This window comes from Camelus dromedarius, chromosome 15 (assembly GCF_036321535.1).
Source record: "Camelus dromedarius isolate mCamDro1 chromosome 15, mCamDro1.pat, whole genome shotgun sequence".
Taxonomy (NCBI): Eukaryota; Metazoa; Chordata; class Mammalia; order Artiodactyla; family Camelidae; genus Camelus; species Camelus dromedarius.
In genome coordinates this window covers 25259319-25286488 of record NC_087450.1, presented here as the reverse complement: position 1 = coordinate 25286488, position 27170 = coordinate 25259319, and the positions used below count along the sequence as shown (strand labels likewise).

At 34.3% G+C, this 27170-nt stretch overlaps 2 protein-coding genes across 6 annotated transcripts in view; one reads left to right on the top strand and one right to left on the bottom strand.

Moving 5' to 3' along the window:
• Positions 1 to 27170, bottom strand: part of ASB3 (ankyrin repeat and SOCS box containing 3) — a 145990-nt gene that overhangs the window by 105472 nt on the left and 13348 nt on the right. For all 4 annotated transcript variants that reach the window (XR_010384174.1, XM_010990275.3, XM_064494489.1 and 1 more), the window contains 2 exons: positions 14411 to 14619; positions 9375 to 9533 (listed from right to left, as the gene is read on the bottom strand). Coding sequence is in view for 3 of the 4 variants with exons in the window: in XM_064494489.1 (XP_064350559.1) it covers positions 9375 to 9533; positions 14411 to 14619 (368 nt within the window). In the remaining variant the exon portion in view is untranslated. The remainder of the gene's footprint in view (positions 1 to 9374; positions 9534 to 14410; positions 14620 to 27170) is intronic.
• CHAC2 (ChaC glutathione specific gamma-glutamylcyclotransferase 2) lies at positions 18921 to 26449 on the top strand. Of its 2 annotated transcripts, XM_010990276.3 has the most exons (3): positions 18921 to 19229; positions 24015 to 24050; positions 25717 to 26449. In XM_010990276.3, the coding sequence occupies exons 1-3, from the start codon at positions 19095 to 19097 to the stop codon at positions 26113 to 26115; spliced, it is 570 nt and encodes a 189-aa protein (XP_010988578.1). In that variant the 5' UTR covers positions 18921 to 19094; the 3' UTR covers positions 26116 to 26449. The 2 variants fall into 2 exon arrangements, with proteins under 2 accessions (XP_010988578.1, XP_031322889.1); XM_031467029.2 differs by lacking the exon at positions 24015 to 24050 and having other exon boundaries at positions 18922 to 19229.

Sequence of the window (27170 nt, the reverse complement as noted above, 5' to 3'; positions counted from 1 at the left end):
TTCCCTACCTCTTTCACGAAGCAAAACAGAACATTTGTAGTCATTTTATCGACGGTGGTAATTCTCTGGTCCTGTGGTTACACTGACACCTGGCGGCGCTAGAAAAGAAACTAGACTGCAATGACAAGGGATTTTTTTTTCCTAGTGTTGTGAGTTCTATGTTTATTCTATGTGACTGCAAGAGTTTATGTTTTTCTAAGACTTTAGCTATTAAAATTCTATCCTAACTCCATAGATGGCATACATTAGTTACAACCTTTCACTATGGTGATATTACTGGTAAGGATGGAAAATTATTTCAAGAATGTCACTGGGTAAGTAGGACTGCCCAGTTATGTATCTCATAATTAACTTTTATAATCAGAACAGTTATAAAGTAAGGCTTTCTCATCAAAGATATAAACATAATTTCAAACCACTCTCCCTATATATTCAGATATATTCCTATAATGTGTCTTGGCCATGAATCTTTAGTCTGAAACGTAGTATTTTACTGCTATTTAAATTTTTTTTCTAAAATTTTAATGAAAAGTTATAATTCTTTCTTATAAAAAAGAGCTCATGTCAGCCCAATGACTAGCAATCTTAATGATGTATACTGATGGGAAAAACTGTTACCTCACAGACAAAATTCATACATTGAGAATATAACAGAAAGACGGTGATGAGTACTCCAATCTAATTCTACATGTTGCCAATGACATATCTCTGTTTCTGACAGAGAGGAATCTCATGGCCAATTAGATAAACACATCTTTCAACCACATAAAAGTCTCAGAAGACAAAAACCTAAAATTTCACCACCTTCCTATTTTTCCATGTTTCTCAAGCAACAGAGTCAAGAGAAACATCTGATTTAGATAGTATATCACCAAACTTAGACGTTCATCTAGAGCTGTAACACTGAATTCTACCACTTTCTGTAAGTATCCAATTCACGTCTTTGAAGTACTCATATAGCAGTATTTGCCTTACTGGAACCACCTCTGTATGATCTCCACAGTATGGCTCCGAGAAATAAATCATGACACTGAGAAGTCCCTATCAGAGAAAAAGTATATGGCAAAACATCCCTCATCCCAAGGACTCCTAATTATATACAAGCAACACTTTTATTTCAGCTATGATAACCAGTGATACTCGTTCTACAATTAATTGGCCAATGGCAATAATAATTATGAAGAATGAAGAGACAACTGCATTAACTATGTAATGATCCAGTTTGACAGCACACATCCACACTGTACAGAAAGTGCTACTCAATATTGTTCATAGACAGACTGTTGGTCTGCCAACTGTTACCAGTCCTCAACAAAATAAGAAGTTTTAACCTGAATGAAAATCAGTTATGTCCCTAAGCACACTGTTTAGTTCAGCTGGTATTTTTCTTGAAAGAAGACTTCTTTGATGAAGGAAATAGTGCATCGATTTACACTAAGGCTCAAGCCCCTAGTAACAACAGACTGACATTTTGACTATCACTGACCTATGGAACCTAAAGAGAACAGCAATTGCACTGTATGGGTGGGGCAGAGGTGGGGAATAGCTCATCTAGGTCTATTTCTACCATATACTAGAATATTAAAATACTGAAATCAAGAATTTTTGTTTTACTTTAAAAATTAACATGGATTTCCAATCTTAATATTGTGGATAAAGTAAGCATTTTCTCTTACTCTTTTTTTTAAATTTTTTTTTTTATTGAACTATAGTCAGTTTACAACGTTGTATCAATTTCTGGTGTATGGTATAATGTTTCTGTCATACATATATTCCTTTTCATATTCTTTTTCACTATGGGTGACTATAAGATATTGAATATAGTTCCCTGGTCTATACAATAGAAACTCGTTATTTATCTATTTTATATATAGTAGCTAGTATCTGCAAATCCCGAATTCCCAATTTATCCCTTCCAACCCTTTCTGCCCTGGTAACCATACGTTTGTTTTCTATGTCTATGAGTCTGCATCTGTTTTGTATATAAGTTCTTTTGTGTCTTTTTCCCCTTACTCTTCTTAGAAAGCATCCAAAAGCAATTATACCAAAATCAGCAAAGAAAATAAGAAACAATAACACACTCTCCATTTTTAGTAAAACTAGGATCCTGCTAAAACTCCAGATCAAAAATAAGTGGAGGCTTCCAAAAGAATGGAGGTCAACCCTAGGTACCTGTGGGAGAAAATGTCTCAACTGCACATCTCAGAAAAAGCTAGCAAAGTAAATGTCTCAAAGGTGAGAGGATGCCTCTGAGGTACAAAACATAAACTGCCAGCAGAAGGATATAAGATTCATGAGCTGGCAAGCAGAATGTCTCTGGACACAATTGAAATCTGAAAGTCAGAAGAGCTGAGTCTAAATAAGGAATTACACAAAGAAATTATATTTGCAAGAATAGTCTGTCTCTATTAACACAGAAGGGAAGCTCTGTTGCAAAAACCCCACAGCTGCCTATGCCCTACTGCTGGTGAAAGATAATGGCTAAATGAAGTCACACCCAAAACCATGAGTAAAAACAGAAACTAGCCAGTCTAGAATGTGACTTTAGCTCCTTGCCATTAAAAATCTCCCGAAAAAAGGTGAAGCTTGAGCAAAAACTCACATGAGTTATCACAGAGGAACATGCACAAATCTATAAAATTCCAGAAAGACTTATTAAAATAAGGAAAATAAATAAAAGGCACACCATGTCTCAGAGAAAACTAAAATAGGACAGGAAAAAATACTGTCACAAAAAAGAGAAGTAAAGTAGTGTCCTCCAACTTCAACTATAGAACACACGAGATTACCAGTAAAAAAATTTCTCAAAGAAAACGTGACCCAAGGATCATATACCTAATCAAACTGTTATCTAAGTATAAAATCACTATATTTAGTTATGAACATGCAAGAATTCAGGGAACATTATTTCCATGGGTCCTTTTAGAGGATTCTACTAAAGGAAGAATTCAGTTATCCAAGCAAGACTGGAAAAACCATGGCAAAATAACTGATGATAAACTTCTAAGCAATTTAACCACAGAACTATCAGAATAAAATAAAATAAAGGTATTAAGATGCCAGAATAGGATGCAAGACGTTATTTCCACTGACAAAGTAATGTGATATAACAAACTAACAAATTTTTGGAAAGGAAGGAAAACGGGAAAAGAGTTACACAAGGAGAATATAAGGATATTGATTTCCTCACCTTTAAAAGCTGGAATTTTAACTTTACACATCAAATATGACAAATAAAATGACATACTGTATAAATACATTTAATTGTTGGAAGGTAACCCAAGAAAGGTGATAAATATACTAGATGCATAATTGCTTACCTTAAGGAATGATATAATCTTAAAACATAGAAGAGAATGATGTTAAATATAAAGTTACATCGAGAAGGTAAACAGAACAAAAATTAACATTTTTTTTTTAAATGTAACTTTTTAGCGAAAAGCCATACTTCAGACCTGGGAAAACTCAAACTCCTATTTCCAATAACTAATATGCCCTCAAAAATGTTTATATCATGATTAATCTTTCCATTGAAAAAAATCTAAAAATAACTCCAAATATAAAGTTTAATTAATACAATACATGTTTAATACATAAATGCTAAACCTCAAAATTCCTAACACCTCAAAAAATAACTCTGAATGATCACTGATCCATGAAAATACTAGTGAAAAGTAAAATACAGGTTGGTTTGTTCAACTCTGGAACATATCAGCAGAGTTAGAGTTAAAGGATATGCCACATGAGCTAAAGTATGGCATATCTGACAATTAAATATTGAAATAGGCAGCTCCCCATAACACTATTTATAAAACACTTTGTTCTTAATAAACATTACTGCTACATTTAATGTTGAAGGTTACATAGATTAAGCAGACTCTGAAGAACAAAAAATGAAAAATAATCCATCAAAAGCCAAAACTGCATGCTGTGCAGCTTCCATAGAAATTGTTCTATGAAGCCACACTGGGTTGGATTTGAACCTCCAATTTATCAGTGTTGTTTTTTATACAGCAAAATAAAGAGAAAATCTACTTCTTATATAATTAGCTAGATTTTTACTTAGAATCTACTATGCTTATAAATAAGGCTATTCTTATTTCCAAAGCAGTTTTACAAACCTATCCTCCGAATATTTACTGTGTATGCATTTATGAGGCAAGAGAAAGGGAGTGGGGAGAGGAGAAAGCAAAGGTAAATAAGAGAAATAAGGCGGTAGACTCCTTGTTAAACATAAATTTCAAATTGCATGTTAGCAAATGATGTTCTATACAGACAATTTTCATGTGGAAAAATAAGAAGTTTCCTGAATTTCCCCTTTCTTGTGGGGTTTTCTCATCTTAATTCTTACTGCCATCAAACTGAAATGTTATCTTTCAGTGGGAGAGGGCATAGCCCAGTGGCAGAGCGCATGCTTAGCACGCATGAGGTCCTGGGTTCAATCCCCGGTACCTCCATTAAAAAAAAAAAAAAAAAACCTTACAAAGAAATCAATACAACATTGTAAACCAACTGTACTTCAGTTAAAAAAAAAGTTCCCTTCCAAACTAAATTTTCTGAAAATCTTGGTGAGTTCTGTGTAGAGAGCATATTCCCATTATAAACAGTGGAGTAGTAAATTTCCTAAATTTCTGGACTTAACCTTCAATTCAGTCATAATCACATGCCACTGACGTTGCTGATTTTTTCCAGTTACCTGTAAGTTTCCACAGTTCTGTATTCATTTTCTTGATGCTCTGGTTTAGGTGGTAAATGGACCATAGGACAGGTGCTGTAACATGCAAGGAATATGGCTTCCCTTGGGGTGAGGGGCAACACACTGCAAAGTTTCAGCAACGAACAGTTTTGGAAGATAATTCTACAGATGAGGGAGGAAGCTATATAAGACGGGCCTTTCTATACAAGTCCCCCTTTCTCACTTTAAATACAGTTAGTCCAATCACTCTTCCTTACCTAAAGATTATCATCTATAGTTTGTTGCAAACCTTGAAGTATTCTGGATTTTGTTTTAATAAAAAAATCTCTTCCATTATATACTGAAACACATATCACTACGGTTATTTTAAAAAGGGAGAAAGATACAGGTAAGCAAAGCAGATTGTGAAAGTCTGTCATACTATTTATGGCAGAGAGCAGACACTAGAGCCCAGAGCACCTAAGAATCACATATCCATTTTTCAACACCATGATCTTGCAAAACCTCAGGCTGTATTTTCCTTTTTTAAAAATACTCTACTTCCAAACAAGGAGTTTATACAATTAATGCAGTATTTGAGCATGTAAAAGTACTCTGGGTACTGTGTCTCCTTGGGCTTAAACTCTCTGCTTGAGTCAAATTATTTTTTGTATTAGCCAATACAAGACATAATTAGGATGGTAAGTTTTGCTGCCAAAGAAACTAACTAAATCCAATTACTATAAATAAGTGACTTAAAGCTAGTCACTGGTTTGAATTATCTTAGCAACTCTTCCTTCATTAACATAAAAAACAGCAAGTTAACTATATCCTGAAATGTAAATCACTAAAAACTCTGCATCTCTAATTTTCTCCAAATACTTATATAATAAATGAGCACAATACTGAATTTCATAAATGGAACTACTATATTTTGAAACTGTAAACTAAGTGATCAAATTAGCATTTCTCAAACAGTCCCATGGAATATTGTTTTTTGAGATACTCCTAAGTGTTCTACAAAAGAAAAATAGTATAACGATCAAATACATTCCAAACGCTGTCAAGTTAAAACAAGTGATGTTTTGTAAGAAGCCATCCCAGAGACCTTCATTCTTTCACTCAACAAATAATTTACTGAATGCCTACCATATACCAGGCACTGATCTGAGTTTTGGAGTTACAACAGTGAACAAGATAAATAAAATCCCTGCTCTTGTGGAACGTTCTTTCTGGTGAGGGAAGTCAATAAACAAAGAAGCAAATAAGTGAAATAACTGCAGCCAGTGATAAGAACTAGGAAGATACTAAAACAGGTTAACACTGAGTACAGAAGATACCGCAGACTTGGGGGGACATGTTAAGCTACATGGCTACTGTTTTTTGTTTTTCCACACTGGGGAATATAGAACATAGCATTTCCCAAACACATTGTGATAAGGAATCCTTCTGTCAATGAACATCTATTAACATTTCAGCGAATGAATTCAAGAAATGCCATACTAACCAATACACAGACAACAGGAGGATCAAGACTCAAATATAGCTTTTCTAATACTAAATACAGCGTTTCTAATCCTAAATCCCACCAGTGAAAGTGGAAATAATAATAGTACATATCTCACAGAACCATACTGAAAATTAAACTAGTTAATTCATGTAAAACATCTGACACAGGGTTTGGCACACACTCAGTGCTCAATAAATCTTATTGTTACTATTAATACAATATCCTGCACATATCTTCCTCTGTCATCACAGGACAGACTTATTTTTTCCTCTTTCAGTATCTTGAACACTTTACTCCTAATTCTTTTACAGGACTTGATTCATTTTGTTCACTCCTCTATATGTTAGATCCCTTAAAGGCAGCAACTATATCAGAAACTGTACATAGCATAGCCTCAACAGAAGCTTAAGCTTACCATGTAGTTGTACAGAATATCCAAAGTGGGTTAAATGTGGATGTAGGAAAAAAAAAAAAGAAACTTTATATAAAAAACAATCTCCCCTCTGGCAAACTCAACCGATATTATACCAAGGCTTCCATGAAGCATCTTTATAATGATATATTTCACATATTCAAAATACTTTTATAAATTAACATCACCAGTAACGGATAATTTTTTTCCCGATAAGATGTTCTAAGAGACCATTTCACTTCTGTGGCAGTCCTGAAGAAATGCATAATCTGTACTTTATTAAGAAAAAAAAAACCAGACAAACCCAAACTGAAAGATATTCTACAAAATAAATGGCCTGAACTCTTCAAAAATGTTAAAATCATAAAAGATAGAGACTGAAAAACTGTTCTAAATTACAGCGGGCTAAAGAGACATAACAATTAAATGTAATATATAATCCTGGACTTATCCTGAACTAACAAAAAAATTTTTTTTTGCTATAAAGGACATCAGAGAAACAACTGGCAAAAGTGAGCAAAATGTATAGATTAAATAACAGCACTGTAGCAATGTTAACTTCCTGATTTTGATCATTTTATAGCTGTTATATAAAAGAATTTCATTTCTTTTAGGAACTTCACACTTAAGTATTTATGGGTAAAGATGCATTATGTCCACCATTTAATCTCAAAAGGTCCCCCAAAAAATAATATATGGATAAATATACAGGGAGAAAAAAATGATAAAGTGAATAAGGCAAAAGAACAAATTTGGGGTGAAAAGTACGTAAGAATCCTTTTTACTGTTATTTCCATAAGTCTGAAATTATTTCAAAACAAAACACAGTTTTGACTAAACACAAAAATAACAGGAAAAAAAGGAAAGTAGCCACATGAAAAGATGTTCAACATTATTAGCAATTAGGAAAAATGCAACTTAAAACCACAATGAGATACCACTAAATCCCTATTAAAATGGCTAAAATTTAAAAAAAGAAAAATTTATCAATATCGTGTTGGTGAGGAGGTGGGGAAAATGAAACTCAAACATTACTGGAGGGAATGCAAAATGGTAGAGTCACTTTCTAAGAAACTTCCAAATTATTTTCCAAAGTTAAACATACACTTACCACATGGGACCCAACAATCTTAAGTACAAATTCAAGAGAAATGAAAACTTATATTCAAACAAAACCTGCATGCAAATGTTCGTAGCCATCTACTCATAATCATCAAACACTGAAAACAACTCAAATGTCTAATAACCGCTAAATGGATAAATTGTGGTGCATTCATACAAAGGAGCACTACTTAGCAATAAAGGAATGAATTACTGATACATGCAACAACATGTATGAATCTCAAAAGCATTATGCTAAGTGAAAGAAGTCAGTCTCAAAGGTTACATGTTGTATTATTCCATATATACTTATGACTGTCTGTTTAAAAAGGCAAACTATAAGGATGAAAACAGATCAGTGGTTGTCAAGGCTGAAAAGGGGAGAAAAGGCTGATTAAAAATAGGCAGCATGACAATTTTGGAAGGTGATGGAATTCTTCTGTGTCTTGCCTGTTATTGTCTTTACACAATTTAATGCATACATCAAAACTCATAGAACTGTACACTAAAAAAGAATGAATTTTATTGTACATAAAGTTTAAGAATATACATTTTTAAATTCACAAGGAAAAATTATTTTCATAGCCATTTTATTCCCAGTCCAGTAAAGACTAGGTAGGTTCTTTAACTCTCATTTTACAAGTGAGGAAACTGAAGCACACACTAAACAAATGAGCACACAAATTACACATAGCAGGACCAAAACTATAGTCCAGATAACACTCAATCTATACATATGTTTTATTCTCTTAATTTTCTCATGTTCCACCAAACTTTATGGGCCACAATGTCCCTGAAGACAAACAGGATGAAAAGGAGGCAGGGAAGAAAAAGACAGGTACTACAAGTGTGCCCTTTAGAATTTGGCCTTTGTTCTTAACGACATTAAAAAATAGTCTGTAACTGAGGAAGTCTGAATCCATACAGACAACAAAGTAATTATATTAAGTTAATTAAAGGATTAGCCCATGATTTCTTCCATAAAACCTTAATTTCTTTTTTTTTAACTTTTTTTATTGAGTTATAGTCATTTTATAATGTGTCAAATTCCACTGTAGAGCACAATTTTTCAGTTATACATGAACACACATATATTCACTGTCACATTTTTTTTTGCTGTGAGCTACCACAAGATCTTGTATGTATTTCCCTGTGCTATACAGTATAATCTTGTTTATCTATTCTGCATATGCCTGTCAGTATCCACAAATTTTGAAATCCCAGCCTGTCCCTTCCCACCCTCTGCCCCCTTGGCAATCACAAGTTTGTATTCTATGTCTATGAGTCTAAAACCTTTATTTCTTAATGCTAAGAAAAGGCAAAAACAAACATAAGGCATTCACAGGTAACTTTGTAACTATTGCTACAATTTAAGCTTTACTTGGTCTTCAGAATAACACAGAGAACACAAGGATGACGGTGACTACAATTCAGAACAGATTTCACAACTTTAAATAAACACTTAAAGATAATCCCAGATGCTATCACCTATCCAAGAGTAGAAAACAAAGGGGAAACTTTAAAAATACCTTTTTGGTTTTCAGAATCAAAGAAGTAGCAGGATACTATTTGCCAGAGAACATACTATAAGTACAACAGCGAGAGGGAAAATTACTTTAGCAAAATAAAATTTAAAAATAAAAAATTGTATCTGTACAACAAATAACATACTTCACCTAAAAACAGTGGTGTGGTTTCCTCTAAAGTAGTTGCATTAGGATCTGCCCCAGCTTCTAAAAGAATCTGCACAATCTTCCAATGTCCTTGACTTGCAGCAAGATGTAATGCACAGAAACCTTCAAAAGTCTTTGTCTTAATGTAGTTTTCAGATGAATCTATGAAAGAATAAAAAATTATCAGCTAGAAGATACAACTTCTGTTCCCTGTGATTAAAAAGCAAAGATTCCAAGAAGAATTTAATAAAATATTGAAAGACAATTATAAATGGGAGTTCTCATAGTTTAAAACTCTCTAGAAAATCAAGAAAATGTCCTACAAAGGTCACAGTGTAAATAGCTCTCCAGTAATCTTAACCACACACTCAGTTTTTCTTCTCTAATTTTTGGCAAGTGGGGGAAGCAGAGTGGCAGGAACTGAAAGGTAACACAAAGCAAGATTCAAAGAGGATCAAGAACCAGAGATTTGCTTAAGCAAGATTTACTGAAATGTTAATAAACTAGATTTTTTTAATTTCTAAATTTCCACGAGGGAAATGGTCTCATCTCTAGCATTACTTCCTTGTATTCAACTAACAACATGAAGGTAGTTTAAAATACTCCTTTTCTAATCTAAAACTACATTCTAGTCATTAATGAGGACTGCATTTCTAAAATAATAAAATGCACTCCAAAGAAATCAAACAGTGGCAAACAATTTGTAAGGAACTTATGAGTTGATTTAAGGTTTTTGAGGCTTGCTATGAAAATCTTTGGTAACATTCAAATTATGTAAATAATAGCTACATTAAAGTTTTTTAACTCCACAGCAAAAGATAGTATTAGGTGACTTTTTCACCTTTGCTTCCAAAACAATAAAATTCTAAACCCACAACAGCCCACAACAGAAAGCTGGGCTAGCTGTAAGGTGAATGGGGAAGGCATTTCTGAGAGCAGTGATAAACAAAAACAAAAAATAAACAATTTTTTAAAAACTTTAAATAATATTCTCTTGAAATATCAGAATTAAAATGAATGATCCTTACTAAAATAATCATGTTTTAAGTAATTCTTGTAATTGTAACTCAACGGTGAAAGTGGCAGACTAAGCCATAATAATATTCAACTTACAGCTCGCAAGCTTCAATCAAGAAAACAGACTTCAACTTTACAGGATACCGAACTAAATGGCAAGATAGAGTAGTTATATTTTAAAATTCTGTATCACAAAAGTGTTCCCCAGATTAGTCAGAAACTGACATTTATTCAGATATCCGTAAAACTATAAGGTTAAGATGTGAAAAACTAAGAACACACAGAGATTTAGCTATGTACATAGCTCCCAAATAGAACATTTCAACAGTATAAAGATGCTGATTATTCCCCAAATAATAATAAATTCATTATAATTCTAATCAAAATGTCAAAAGAGCTGGTTGTCGGTTGATTGGTTGGCTTTATACTTGGAAAATGACTCAAGTTGATAGGGATTGGGGAAAGGCAGGTAAGAATAACAAAGAATTTAGAAAAATAAACAATGAAAATACGGAGGGGAGCCTAAACTTACAATTATACCATGTGTTAAAGTTAGAACTAGCAAAATAATGTGGTACATCTGAACACAACTCTTAATCATTGTGCTACACTGCCTCATTCATCTAAGGATCTTCAGTATCTTGTTATCATGCCCAATATAACAGCATAATATTTTCTTAACATGTATCAATAAACAGCACTATGAATTAGATCATATATTTGCCACACAAGTATTTGTTTACGACATGTTTTAATTAATTACAAGATTTTAAGTGACCTTTAGTCAGCAGATGGTTTAATATTAAATGGCATATTAACTGCCACTGAAGATCAATACTGCCCTCCAAGATGATAAACTTCATGAAATCTCAGTACCTATTACACCAAACTTCCAATACAGGAAAGAAGACAAGCAAATTGGCTATTTGTGCTAATACTTTATACAGAAAGCTAAAGTGAAGTATATACATACATATGTATATTACATTTCTAAGTAATCCATGCCACACTTGAATGTTCTCCAACTTGAATGAGAAGACCATGGATGGCAGGGGAAGGGTTTAGCTCAGTGGTAGTGTGCATGCCTAGCATGTACAAGGTCCTGGGTTCAATCCCCAGTGCCTATGTTAAAATAAACAAACAAACAAATCTAATTATCACCCCCACCAAAGAAATCAAACAAACAAAAAACTAATTTAAAAATTTTTTTAAAAAGAATACAACCATGGATGATTTCTAGACTTGGATCTAAATTGAAGACAGTAAAGCAAAGCCTTTCTAACCATTTAAGACTCTTTCATTATTTTTGTGTAGATGTGAGCACCTTCGTACTTTAAAAAAGTATGTTTTAGGACTCTCTGGCAGTTCACTAATATTAGATGAAATTCAAGGAAGTGGAAATTATAAAGTAAAAGACACTTTTATGTACACCAGCTGAACCACAAGGGACAAGAGAATTATGAATCATATAAAACACAGGTATAGCAAGTATAAAGAATGACAGAAATGTCAAACTTGCTTTGGAAACTTCTAAGATTAACCCATAATACCAAGTTACCTGGTACAGATATAAAGATGTCATTGCTATCATTAAGCATAAGAGCCCTCACATCACTCTCAAGACTAGAAATATTTCTATTTCACCATCACTTTAAAGTACCTCCTTATATGTAGCTGTATGCTAGCTTGACTTTTTACGTAGTGTTCAACTACCACTCCCCACTGGTCAATATTTCTGAACTTTCAGAGACATTGAAATTATAATCTTTTTTAAAAGGCAGGGGATCTGAATAAAGTATGGGCTTTAACTTACAAAAGGAGGAATGAGCCAGGGTATAAAGAAAAGATTTTTAAAGTGACCAACAGACCATATAGACTTTTTGCTTCATTTTAGTTTGATTTTTCTACTTAGTGAATCAGATAACCATTATGTTACAGAATTCTGGACATTAATTCCAACTACACAGAACAACCAAACACATGGAAGACCAAGACCAAAAATGTCACTATCTCCTAAAATAAGTCATATAGCTGCTTCCTACCCTCTGTAAACTCTATCTCCCTACCTCTCACTGTAATCCCTGTGTATGCAGTACACAAATTAGGCTCACCTAAAATTTATTTCATAATAGTCAACTCCAATAAAAATCGTGAGAAAATTTTATTTGACCACTTATATCAACTATTCACACACTTAACTATGTCTGACTATCTTATCATCCAAAAACACCAAGCCTAAAAAAGTCATTAACAATGAAGGTGATATTTTTAATTTCTAAGAGAAAACACAGATGACTTGAATAGCCAGTTCAAACACATTTAGTCAAAAGTATGCCTCATTTTATTCAACAGTTACAGGGGAAAAAATGTAACATGAACAACCCTCTTCTGAGGAGGAAAGAGACAACAGTATATCTGGAATGAGCTTTCTGACTAGAAATGAATATTCAAATTCATGCTTTTGTCACTAGAGATAGTTTGAGAACTCAATTCTGAAAACGTGTATTTTAAATTTTGAGGCATAAAATCTATTTTTCTAATACCTTTAAACATTCCACTATAATAGACTCCAGAACATGCAATGTAAAAAGCAGTCACAACAAACTCCCTGTGTTATCATTTGGAGAATTCAGCCTTGCCATCCCTCATCCCTTAAAACAAACAAAAAACCACATCAAAAACCTGTAAGGATTGCTTCCTTTCCTATCCATGAGATAGTAAGTTAATAATTCTGGTGAGCTAGGGCCCTGGAAGTCTACACTCTGAGCAGCTATATGTGGTGGTAAGTACACAGGGAAGAAGAATCTGAATTGCCATGATCAGTGAAACGTAAAGGGTCTACTGAGTGTCATAACATGAAGTATTACACTCAACCTCAGTTTAAACTGACTGAATGTTCAAAAATGTTTATTCTGATTAAATGTTGGAAGCATGCTATAGTGGAAAAACATGGGCTTTAGAGTCAGAGAGAAATGGATTTGAATCAGATATCCTACTTTATAATGTAACTTTTGACAAGTTAACTTCTCTGAGCCTTTGCCTTTTCAATAATAGAACAGGAACAACACTGACTCAACGGCATTTTGTATGTTAGATAAATAATGTAAATCAAGCGTCTAGTACAGTGACTGCTACAAAGCAGTGCTCAATCACCATTAACTCTCTTCTCATGCCCCATCTCCTGGGTGCCAGACTCTCATATAGTCTCATTTACTGAGCCTTTCACCCAGTAGTGTGCTGGCAAATGTGTAACTGGCTCTCAGGGAGTGAAGAAAACCAGTTTATAGAATTGGTCTGTAGCACTGGCTGATTTCTGTGGTATAAACACTCCCACATAGCTGATCTCAACCTACAAGCATGAAGTCAACCAAATACAGAGTTGGAAAGAGAGGTGCATGATTACTCTCTGTCCCATCACTCTTGTTGTATTTTTCCCACAACACTTTTACCTTTTGAAATTATCCTGTTTAACTGTTTATGTATTTATCATCTGTCCCCACTAACAAGAATATAAAGGCAGGGACCTTGTCCGTCCTGTTCTCTTCTGCATCCTCAGCAAACACCAAGTCAAAGTAATTGGAAAGAGTCTCAAAATTAAGGAAACTGAAAAGTTAAAAAAAAAAAAAAAGACTCCTTCAAGCAAAACACTCATCCTCAATTTCAGTAGCACAGTCCCTTTTCTTTGGAGAAGGGACAAAGAATAAACATGACCAGTAACTACCAAATACTTAAGTTGAGATAGCGAACTACTTTTGCCACATCACTTTGCTCAGACAACAAAAACAGGCCAGGCATAAGTACCTTCAGATAAAGGACAACATTTATAGATGTCCAGATGGAACACCATAGTCATATAATATGAGGTGGGCAATCTTACCACTCTTAATAACACAGAGGCAGTTACTGTATGGCTATAGAAAGGTAAACAAATACTACTGTTAATAAGTCACATACTACCATTTTTCTATGTTTTATTAATCCAGTTTGCAAACTTGGCCTCCCAGACCTTGAATTTACTTTACCTGCATGAATTAACATCTGCAAACATTCCACAGAGTTGTGATAAGCTGCTTCATGAATTGGCATCCATCCCCTGTTATCAGCAACATCAACGCTACGTCCCTTTTTGAGTAGTTTTCTTAAGACTTTGACATTGCCTTCCCTGGCAGCAAGTCCAACCGTGGAGCACATGTCAGAGTAAGCCTCTGTAAAATCCATCCTTTTGACCAGTCTATAAAACAAGGCAGAAAGAAAACACTAGTGTCAGTAAAACAGCACTGCACTCCTAGGGATGAGTTGATCACAGTGGTCCTTCCAGCACCTCTCTGGACACTGCTGGGCGAGACCCTGAGGTAGACACATCCAGCTGCTAAGCCATAGCCTCTGCTAGTCTAAACCAGGGAGTCTCTCTGCTTGGGGGACTGGGACTCTTAAGAATGCTCTTATTAAAGATATCAAGGAAGTTTTAAGGGTTCCATCATTCCTTGTCCAAGCAGCTCCATCCTGCAGGCTTCTGCTTCTGTGGATACTCCAACAAAATGCACTCAATGGAACTCTGTTGAGGAGAGAACTAAACACCTTCAGTTAATCCCAAATGTATATTATGCAGAGACGGCCATTTAACTACAAGCAATGCTCAGCCTCAAGAATTAATTTTATAGCCCTCTACAGGAAAAAACTAAACCGAAAAAAGCTAGGAAAAAAGTGAAGGACATTTTTTGAAAAGAAGAAAGATTAAGTAGAAATTCCAGTTTTTCTGACCCTGCTGGTCCTTTCCAGAAGGAGCTAAACACTCAGGTTCTCTTTACTTGATGAAACAGTCCCACTGACTGAATATACTAAAAGGAATAAAGAGCATCATAAAGAGATGGGTCCAGCTTTCCTACACTAGTCCAGAAAGCTTTTCAAAGCATTACTGCCCTCTTCCTCACAATCTCCCTTCAAAGTTCATCTCAAGTTCCCCTGGAGTCAGTGTCCAGTGTAGCTCAGCATATGACTCTTACAAGGACAGTTCTTGTTAGTCACACTATGAGGCAGGTTGGGCTAAGATCCAGGATTTTCAGGGCAACAGTAATCACCCAACGGGTAGTCCCTCTCAGTAACACTTCGATCCCATCCTTCCTCTTAGTTTTTCTAAAGATCTTAGGAGGTAGTTCAGGAAATGCCAACAACATGGCTAGTCCAATACAGGTGAAAAACTTTCTAGAACCACATTCTAAATAATTTAATCAGAAAAGATGTGTTTGAGGGAAGAGGTTAAAAGAAAGCACACAGTATTTCCGACAGTAAATTTAAACTTATCTATAGTCACATTTAAGTATAAAGCTGTAACTGCAAGAAGCTGCTTCTATAGTGAGCCAAAGAGCTGATGTTAGCTATGAATTAATCTGATTGGATCAACTGGCCCATTGCTAAGAAAGTAAAGATATTTATTACAGAACATTTAATTATTCAGCTAATAGTTATTTACTGAGCACCAATTAGATGATCAGCAATGTGGAGAATATAAAGATAACACAGACAGATTCTATCTCAAGTTATATACCGTCTCATAGAAATGATAAATACATGTGATTCAGAACAGAAAGCAGGAGTGTCATAAGAGAAGTACAGATAAAGAGCCATGAGTAAAGAAGGGAGATACTCCTTCAACTTGGTGAGGGATTCAAGCTGGGCCTAAACAAGAGGGAGGATGTGGCAATAACAGGCAAAAAAGGGCATTCCTAGGCAGAGGGAAAAATATACCCCAAATTATGGAAACAAATAAGCAAGGGTGAGTAAGGGACAGTGAATAATGGAAACAATTAGTTCACTTTGGAAGGATGATCAAGTAAACAAAGAACAGTAGAAAAGTGAGGTTATGGAGGTAGCTGAAGGCCAAACTGGAGAATCCTGAATGCTAAGCTGTACTGTTTTGAACTATACTACTTCTAGCCAAGGCCATTACATCCAAGTTTCACAAAATAATAACAAATCTCACATTTTAGGGCAATTTATATGCATATTCATCTAACAGAAGAAAACTTCTTTCTACGTAGGAAAACCACACACACATGTAAGAATACTATTCCAAAGACATTAAAAACAGCACTCAAGTAAAAACAGATACAAATTCTCTTCCAAATTTTACTAGCTTTTCTCACAGTTACAAATGATGTTAATAGATCCAGATTAACATGCAAGAACCTAAAAAAAATGAACAGAATTGGATAATACCTCTGAGCTTATGGGAAAGGGAAGCCAAAAGAAAAGTACTATAATAGCAGAATCATTCCCTTCAACCCTTAATACCAACTAGTTAACATGAATAAACTGTTAATAAGATCTCCTTTTATTAAAAACCTCCCTATGTTCTAGATGAAAAGAGAGTACAGAGTCTAACAACAGAATATATATAATGTAATAACAAAATACGTATATTATATAAACCTCAGATGGACCTGAACTGGTAAACAAAGTATCAGCTCAAAAATCAATTTTGAGATGATTAAGGAAATCTGAATATGGAATAGACATTTGATTTTGTAATTATTGTTGATTTTCTTAGATGTGATAATGACATTGTGGTTATTAGGAGAATGTCCTTATTCTTAGAAGTTTCAGCAGTGAAGTCAGCACATGCAACTTGCTTCAAAAGTTTTAGATTAAAAAGTATATACAGAGCGGGAAAAAAAGTAAAGCAACTATGGCAAAATGATAATTATTGGATCCATGTAGCGGGTATATGAATGGTCACTATACTCTTTTTTTCCAGCTCTTCTGTACGTTTGAAATTTTTCTAAAAAGTTAGGGGAAACTAACCATTCCAGGCAAAGTGAAACTACAACTTGGAGAAAATATTAAAAGATCTGGTTTTTATTTTTTAACTGATAGCTGATTTACAATGTTGTGTAGTTTCTGGAGTACAGGATATTAATTCAATTACACATACATATAATCTTTTTCATATTCTTTATCATTATAGGTTATTACAACAAGATTATTAAATGTCTATTATACAAGATACTGAATACAGTTTCCTGTGGTAAACAGTAGGACTTTGTTGTTTATCTATTTTATATATAGTAGTTAGTATCTGCAAATCCCACACTCCTAATTTATCCCTCCTCTCCCTTCCTCCCCTCCAGGTAACTAAAGGTTTGTTTTCTATGTCTGTGAATCTGTTTGGGGTTTTTTTCATATTCTTTTTCATTATAGGTTATTATAAGCCATTGAATATAGTTCCCTATGCTATACAGTAGGACTTTATTGTTTTATTCCATATATAGTAGTTTGTATCTGCTAATCCCAAATTCGTAATTTATCCCTTCCCACCCTCTCCCCTTTGGTAACTGTAACTTTGTTTTCTATGTTTGTGAGTCTGTTTCTGTTTTATAAATAAGTTCCTTTGTACCACTTTTTAAAATGCTAAATATAAATGATATGATATTTGTTTCTCTCCATCTTACTTCTCTTAGTATGATAATCTCTAGGTCCATCCATGTTGTTGCAAATGGTATTAATCATTTTTTAAGGCCAAGTAGTATTCCATTGTATATGTAAGACCTAGTTATTCTTAAATTAAGTTTTTCTTTTTGGCTTGTTCCTGCTGATTTCTTAAGAGTACAAATTACACATTCTGAACCTGGATGTTCTAACATTCTTTCATAATGTTAAAGGCCATGAAAACATAAAAGCTCAAGAAAGAACAATCAGTTTGTTAAGGCTTCTGTTTTCACATACAGAATCATAGCCTTCATGGCTCAAGTGAGCTTCCTAAACAACATTTTGGAGCAGCAGCTCTAACCAGTAGATCAAAACATTTTTTAGGATACTTGATCCATTAGAGAAACTCATGAAAGCTATTAAATTTCTTCCCCCCAAAATATACACAGATCCGGAATTGTGTATACAATTTCAGAAGGTTCCATGTATGACTTCCAAATTCTATACAAGAGCTAAAAACCTTTGTCTACTTTTTTCTGAGTGAGCTCCTAAGCATACTAAAGATGAATCAGGTCGTTTCACACGGAAAATTTAAATATGTAAGCAATTTTTGTTGAAATAATAGTAGCTCTTCTACAGGTACAAAATTTCTGCAGTAAACTTTGTTTTTATTCAAAAGGTAAAGATTTTTTTAAGTAAAATCAAATACAGCATACTTTCCCAGCTTGTGCTCCCCCTGTCTGCTGTTATATGGACAAAAATTCACTTTTCAAAACAGAACAAAATGTTTTCTACATGTCAACTGCAGCACCCAAATATACCTTGTCTCAGGATCTAGACCACACACCCACGACGCCTGCCCTTTCTCTACTCCTTCCCTTCCTCATTTGAAAACAGCAGACAGTTCCTGCCTCAGAGCCACAAATCCCAGAAAAGGACTGTGGGTACTGTAGTCTTCTGCCGACGCACACCGGAGAAAAGGTAGGAAAATTTATGGAGACTTCTGACGAATCCTCTGCTTAGTATAAACGAGGTCAATGCTTAAAACCCTAAGCAAGCAAAGTAATACTACTGACTCAGAGTAGGAAAATATTCCTCAAACTGCAAGCCCCAGTGTGCTTTGCGCCCCCACGTACGGAGTGCAGCCTTTGCGCCTGCGCAGCCGGTTGCCTGCGTCCAAAAAGCTGTAGTCCCAGCCTGCAGAGACCACAGCCAACCGGACGGCGGCTGCGTACGCTACAACCACCGCCACTGCCATCGTGCAGGAAGATCAGGGGAAGGATGTGGGTTTTTGGTTACGGATCCCTCATCTGGAAGGTGGACTTCCCCTATCAGGACAAGCTGGTTGGATATATCTCAGGCTACAGCAGACGCTTCTGGCAGGGCAGCACCGACCATCGCGGCGTTCCTGGCAAGGTGAGGCACCAGCCGTCCCCTACACTTACTGCCCCCGGAGCACTGCTCCTCAACTCTTGGCCCAGCTCCTGGGACCCACACCCCAACGTCAGGCACCGATCATGTACATTAGGGATGATGTGTTATATCTGTGCACCTTCCTCGGCCACCTGCCCCCTACTCTCTCCCAAGCCAAGCGCACTCTTTCCAAAGCCGCTTGAGATGCTGGGGGTTAGTCCTTGAGGAGGTAAGAAATGTGGGCACAAGCTCGCACAAGGCTGACGTGCTAGGAGGGGGTCCCATCTCTTAGCAACCACTGCCCCCTCCTCCAAAAGGCAGGAGATAAATTTTCGTGTCACCACAGAGTTGAAATACTAAAATCAACTAGCAAATTCATCTTTTTAGCAATTAAGTTTGTTGGCATTTCTGCATTCTGGCAGACTTTCATTGGTTTCAGTTTAAAGGTGCACGTTATTTCTGGGGTTTCTTTAAATCTTTCCAAAGATTTTATTGTATGACACCTAAGGTCACAGAACTAGTTTCCAAAATTACCTCCAGTTATTAAGGAGTTTACTTTGATCACATTGGTTGTCAGGTACTTCTGAAGTTAAATGAGTCTTGGTTTGTTACCTGAGTAACATAGTACCAATATCTTATCCAGCATTACTTAAATGTTTTTTTTTCCTCAGTGGTTCTCCTCTAAATTATGAATATGAAATGTAAGTTCCTTGATCCATTTTTCAGTCATTCATTCAAAGACATTCATAATATATGTGTTGAGAAAGTAGCAGCCCACTGCTTATGCAAATCTGCCTTGTATTGGCTGCAAAACAACTAATCTGTAAGGAAAATTAAATTTGGTGTAACTGATAATTTTGATAAACTGAACACTTTTTATAGTTAACCTCCTAACTTTTAGAAGAGTAGAAAAATTTTTAATTGCTTACATGTTCTCTAAAATACTCTATAGAAGCTTGATTACCACCTTTTAAAAGAGAATTTAATTTTGGTCCAAAAACACAATATTTAAAATGCTAGAAATCAGATGTAGAAAGAGATTGGGGTTAATTCCAAAGAAATGTCTGTAGGCGTGCATCATGGAAAAGGGAAGAGAGTAAGGCTGTAGTTTGCACCTGCTCATAAATGAGACACAAGATTAAAACCACAAAAATCACAAAAGTTATAAGTTATAAGTGATTCTAGAGTCGATGAATTAAGAATTTGGCTTTAGGTAGACAAGATGACTTGAAAACAGGGCAGTGATTTAGGGCAAATACACATTTATAGGCCAACAGAAACTTCATGGCCAAAGTATCTCTAAGAATGTTATAAAACAGTATTTAAAACTTTAAAGAACTAAGTTAAATAAAATGCCTTTTAAGTTGTCAGATATGAGCACTTAAAATTGCCATTCTGAAGAGGAAAGCTTTAGCCCAGGCTTCAATTTTAATGACTTAAATTTAAATTTAATGAATTAAATACTTACAAATATGCTTATGGCATATTTTACTACTCTAGTCTCAACCAAAATGTTTATGTTTGTTACATAGCACACTGAGATGTGTACACTGTCAACAAACTTGTGATAAGAAACTGCCAATTCACTACAACAGTTCATGAGTTTTTAAAAGCCAGCTATAAAAGGTAGCTATAAAAGCCAACATCTCTCTTTTTATTTAAATGTACTAAAATATAGGAAAAGTTGGGGGGAAAAAACTGCAATGGCTAATAGTTTGACAGCTATTTTTATTTAAAGAATCCATCATAGCAAATTAAAGGAAAGCCCAGACACTACACATTTTCTAAGTCTACTATTCTGTTTTAAAAAAAAAATTGAGAACATTATTATTTTACTTCACATTTTTTATAATGGATCACCAGCCTTATATAAATATTAACTATCTAACAAACAAGAATACAAAAGGCTACAGAAATATCTAGCAAATTAAAAGAATGACATAGATGCAATATAGGACTGTGTTTTTTACCGCAACATATGCTCCTGGTGAGTTAATCATCATTACATATGAAATGTGATATTATTAAACAAATGTTAGTCTCATTTCCACATACTGCAACGTGACATTTATAGGAAAAATACCAAAAATACTTGCTTGACTAAATTATGCTTTCTTTTTAGCTTTATTAAACTTTTATATCTTCCTAAGTTTAATTAAAATCTCATTTATTTATAACAAAGCTGGCAATTTCTCATCAAATTAAGGATTTATTTAAATGTGAAAATTTTTCTCATCAGAGAGAATATATTTCAATTTCAAAAAGAGAAAACATTTTAACACGAGAGATAGTCACGAACATTTACTAAATCCCTAACTTTTCTAGATCTAGATCAGAAACATCACTCATTACCCAATCAAAGCACCCGTCATTACTCATATTTCACATTTTCCAATCCCTTTCAGTTTCCAAGACCCCTCCTTCAGTTTCACTGCCCCCCCAAAAAAAACCATTTAAGTATGTTTGCAAATTTATATTGTTTCTCAGTAACATATTTATTTTAGGAACAAAGAGCTTAAGTTTTAGGAAATATTTCTGAGTAAATATATCAGTAGTGCCAATAGTCCATGTCTGTATCATCCATAAGCAGTCACAGGAATCCATTTATTTTCCCTTAATGACTCCCTGTATGTACACTCTTTGTTTTCTGTTTCAACTGCCACCACCTACATCTAGGACTTTACCTCTTCTCCTTTCAACAATTACTACTGAGCACTCACATATAAGTGGGAGACACCTATGCAAACAATACCTGATAAGTGCTGTAAGGAAGAATGAAAGCAGCAATGAGAGTTTAGAAGGAGCTGCTGTAAAGTCATCTGGGGAGACAGCCAAGCATTTATGGAGACAGTGGCAGGAGGATATCCAAGGGAATCTAAAGGAAGAGAATTCCACACAGGGTACTGGTATATCCAAAAATATGAATGTTTGTAAAAGTTATAAATAATTCAGCACAGCTTCAGAGGGAAAGTGGTAAGAAATGAGGGCTGTAGTTAACTCATGCTAAGGAACTTTTCTTTTAACCTGTAGAATATTACAACCCTGAAAAATTCAAAGCACAGGAATGAGTAGCCTAATTTTTGCACCAGAAAGTCATTCTACGGCCAAGTAGAGAAAAGACTGGAGGTAGGCAGCAAAATCCCTAAGGAGGCAACTGCAGAATGAAGAGAATCCAGATTCAGAAGATGGGGCTACCAAGAACTGGTGACTGGGCTGGATGAAAAGGGAGGCAAGGAAGGGTAGAGTGCAGAACTTGCCACCTGGACCACAAACATTTCTTACTCAAAGTCTACCTCATTCCGACTCAAAATTTGCATACTATACACTTTACCACGCTGATCTTCCCAAAAGCTCATCTTTTATCATGTCAGTCACCTACTATTCAAGTGCTATAGTAGCTCCTCATTTCCTATTTTTCCCAAATTTCAGTGGGTTATTTTCCACTTTCTCTAATTTCAATTCCAATCTTCGGCTTTTCAAATCTGACTCTATCCTATTTCTCAAGTTATCTTTCTGAATCATCGTCCATATAGTGGAGGACCCTCTGCTAAAATCAGACACTTGTCCTGGTATAATCCTGCTTCTAGACCCTCACTCATAAATCATGAGTCACAGTGCCCTTTTGCCAGAATTTTGTCTTCCTTTCTGACCAGCCAAGACTCAGAATTCTTATTGCACTTAATACATACTATACATCATAGTCCTTAAGTATTCTCTATTTCACATGTTAACTTCATATTCCAGAATTACAATATAACCTCTTAAACAAGAATCAAGGTTTTACCTTCTCTACAACACAGAGTATAGGTATTCAATAAATCGCTCCAAATTCACTTTGAAACTGAAGGTAATATGGCAATGACCCACACTGTAGTAACCTCACTGTAGCACTATTAAATACAAAACTAGTCAAATATAAATGTCCAAAAAACACAGGAATGTTTATAGTTCATTGATGGCAGAATATTATGCAACTTTTAAAATGTATGAGAAGGCTAACAGGAAAGTATAATTTAAAAAAAAACATAATTCAAAATCCCATGTGTTCCATGATTATGAATTATCTATACCAATGGACAAAGACTAAAAGGAAATAGCAACAAAGATGACACAAATATCTGAAATATAAAGGCTCACTGTGTGCCAGACAATAGGCATATGAGAAGGTAAAGTTATGGCTTGCAATTCAGCTTTCTCACTAATGATAACATATCAGGAGATACACAGCCTTTGACACCAGGTAGGAATTGTATTTTTTTTTTAATGTAAATTCTCAGACAGCTCCAGACCTATAGAATCAGGAACTACCTCCAAGTAATTTTGATCTACACTTAAGTTTTAGAACCACTTCCCTACAGGGAAGCATGCTAAAATGTCGTGTTTTGTTACCCAGTAAAACTGTAACAATCTTTTTTTCTAAAGGGAAAAAATTGACCAGAACTTCTATTTATAATTACTTTTTGCTTTTGCTTTTCATTTTAGATGAGCCTTAGGCAGATACGTGTTTTTTAATATATCCATTCTAAGTGAACATAATATACTTATTACATGCAAATTAAAGAGAATCTTTTAGAAAGACCAAGTTCGTTTGGATAAGGCGTATTTCTCCTAATTCATTTAAATTCATTTAAAATTTATCATAAAAATAAGTACTTTTCAAAAAGTGCTTAGTATGAGCATACGAACTTAAAATATTCCATGTCAACAGTAAGTTGCTAAAGCTCGGTTAGATAATGAACTTTAATTCAGAAAAAAATTTTTTTTTTTTTTTACTTTTTTTTAAAACAGCCTGGAAGAGTTGTGACTCTTGTTGAAGATCCTCGGGTATGGTATAATTACTCTTTTTTGTATAGCCTTTAATCATAAAATGTTAAGTTGTTTCTCAGTTTTAATAATCAATGAAATTTTAATTAACAGTCATCACAGACAACTTGAACTACACTTAAGTCTAGAACTCCTGATGTATTTGTTGTATTTCTTTTCACCTGTTGGGAAAAGCTGGAATGCAGAACCTAAGGCAGACAACCAAATAAAACCAATGGCATGTAGTCTTATGTTTTCTTTCTTAATGAGTTTGTAGACTGAGAATTTTGTGGTTCCCTTTGATATAAATGGATCCAGCCCTCAGACAGCCAGACTACCACTAAGATTCAAATGGGACCCTTAAAGATCTCCTGACATTTGCTAGAAGTCTAATATTTCACCAAAAATTCCAGTCATGAATTATCACTTTCTTTATTGCCTAACTTTATCAATAACACAACAGGTTTCCTTAAAGGTTTGAAGCACTAGAAGACTTTTACTTACCTGTAGTCCTCTGTTTCTTAAATATTTTCAATCATTTTATTGAGGTATAGGTTCAAAATTTTGTATTGTGAAATTAAACATTTAACTTCAAAAAGGACTCTGATATATAAAAATCAAGCTGCTAGCAACAGCAAATGAATAACGTGAAATTATGAAATGCTTTCATTTACATTCAAATGGTAACAAACTCCTAATTGAAGTTAATAAAAGGCACTTTGTTTCTATAGAATGTTAATTCATTCAAAAAGATGCTTAGCAACCTAAAGTTTAATAATTAAATAATTAAAGATTGTCAAGAAACTAGAAAATTTGTTACAAACTATAAACCTTGCTTATATCACATCTTTTATTAGTACTACCAAAAATCTTTATAGCTAAAGTACATTGCTTTTGCTGACACTGTTCATAGGCTATTTTGACAAAAAGGCTGCCATTTAGTGTTCTGGACGAAGTAATTTACGAAGGATATAAGTCTGGCAGTAAAGAAATGAACAAATAAATGAAACTGCTATGGCCTTAATAGTATATTATTATTATTATTATTATTATTATTATTATTATTATTATTATTATTATTATTATCATGACGACGACGACGACGACTACTACTACTATATTACAGAGGTTTTAAAACACAGAACCCTTTCTGCAAACAGGGAAACACCTAATGCATAAAGAGATAAGTGATGTTCAACTCTAGCTGAAGGGGGTTGGGGGGTCAAAGCCCTTGCAGCCAGCCCCCCAATACTTACATCCAGACAGCCCTGAGTTAGGCTTTAGGGTGACTACAACACTCCATAAAGCAATTTGGAAACTACTGCCCTATACCGTCAATGAAATGTTTATAGATTTAAAGCTTCAGAACTGTATTTTTAATGACCAAATGCAGGCCTGGTATTTTTTCTTCATTTCAGTCTCGTAAGTTTAAAATAAGTCCCATAATTTTTAAAATGTAAACAAAGATAAATATCCTGGTGTGCAAGAAAGTCATTTACTCAGATTGAAAAATTTAAAGTGCTGATTTTCTTTATTGTTTCATATATACCTCTTCAGTGCACTTTAAGTGAAGCAAAACAGTGCTGATTTCTAAGGATATACAAGATACTTTCTTAGATCATAATATATCTTCACCTATTTTAGCCTTGTAAATATGAAATAATATATTCTTTTTATTTATTTACAGGGTTGTGTATGGGGTGTTGCTTACAAACTGCCAACAGGAAAGGAAGAAGAAGTAAAAGCATACCTTGATTTCAGAGAGAAAGGAGGGTACAGGACCACAACAGTTGATTTTTATCCCAAAGATTCCACAACAAAACCATTCGCTGTGTTGCTATATATTGGAACATGTGATAACCCTAATTATCTTGGTCCCGCACCTCTGGAAGAAATCGCTGAACAAATTTTTAATGCAGTTGGTCCAAGTGGAAGAAATATAGAATATCTTTTTGAACTTGCAAACTCTATTAGAAAACTTGTACCAGAAGATGCAGATGAGCATCTTTTCTCTTTGGAAAAATTAGTAAAGGAACGTTTAGAAGAAAAACAGAACCTCAACTGCTTAAAAAGACCTAATCATTGACTTTTCCAAACAAGCAGAGCTTTTAGTCTTCAGAAAACAGCTTAACAGTACAATGGCAATATAATTTGTAAATGTGTTTATTTGAAGATCTTATTTGTGTTTAATGTTGTAGTCAAATTATCTTCAAAATTTATAGTTTAACTGCAAGTGGCTTGAAGCACATATTCAAAATATTGGGGTATAGTTAAAGAAAAAATTCAAGTTTCAATAATATAATGATTCTCCAATTATATGAAATTTAATACTTGCTCATGAGAAGTGAGTTCTTCGTTAATATAATGAGAGTTATTTTGGAACCTGTTTTTATCTGAATAAATGTAATTCTGTTGTTTTATATCACAGTGCTATTTTGAAGTTGTTGAGAATTAAACCAAAAGTCCAGTAAATAAGGTTATACCTTCAATATCTTCCATACATTAACTCTGTAACCATGGTTTAAAATATAAAAGCTTAAAATAATGTTTAATTAGAAATGTACAGTAATATAGACAAGATTTCAGCCTTGATTGTTAATTTCCTTGTTTAGGTATTAAATGAGACCCTTTCCAATTGAAGCCAAAAAACCCCCAGCATTTTAATATAAAAATTTCCTTGGAATTATAATGTACTACACCTCTCCTTTTTGAATAAATTTACTTTACTACATGGGAAAAAAACCTTTCAGCTAAAAAAAAGCACAAATTACATTATACAGATCACTAACAGTGCAGTCTGTCCTTCACTTTGTATTAATCTTATACTGAAACTTAAAAAAAAAAAAAGATGGGCTTTTTTATATTACAAATTAACAGAAATATATATAATGAAAGTTTGGTGTTTGAAATGGCTTTTAGAACTTTAATTTTTTACAGTAAAAAGTGGCATTACCTGATTGTTTGCTACACAGCTTTTTTTTTTCCTTCTTGTATCTTGTCACCTAACAAAGGTATCCACTGAATAGTGATGATTCTACTCAAGTAGGAAACATACATGCACATTATTAACTCAGGTAGAAGTAACTTTGATTCAAACTAATCAGATTATTTATTATTATAGGTGATTTCTTTTTCAGCAGG

What these genes read in the sequence shown, in the direction of transcription:
- CHAC2 (XM_010990276.3), top strand. Translation starts at nt 19,095, where the DNA reads ATGTGGGTTTTTGGTTACGGATCCCTCATCTGGAAGGTGGACTTCCCC. An exon ending in ATCGCGGCGTTCCTGGCAAG is followed by an intron (nt 19,230 to 24,014) that starts GTGAGGCACCAG and finishes TTTTTAAAACAG; the next exon opens with CCTGGAAGAGTTGTGACTCT. An exon ending in CTCTTGTTGAAGATCCTCGG is followed by an intron (nt 24,051 to 25,716) that starts GTATGGTATAAT and finishes ATTTATTTACAG; the next exon opens with GGTTGTGTATGGGGTGTTGC.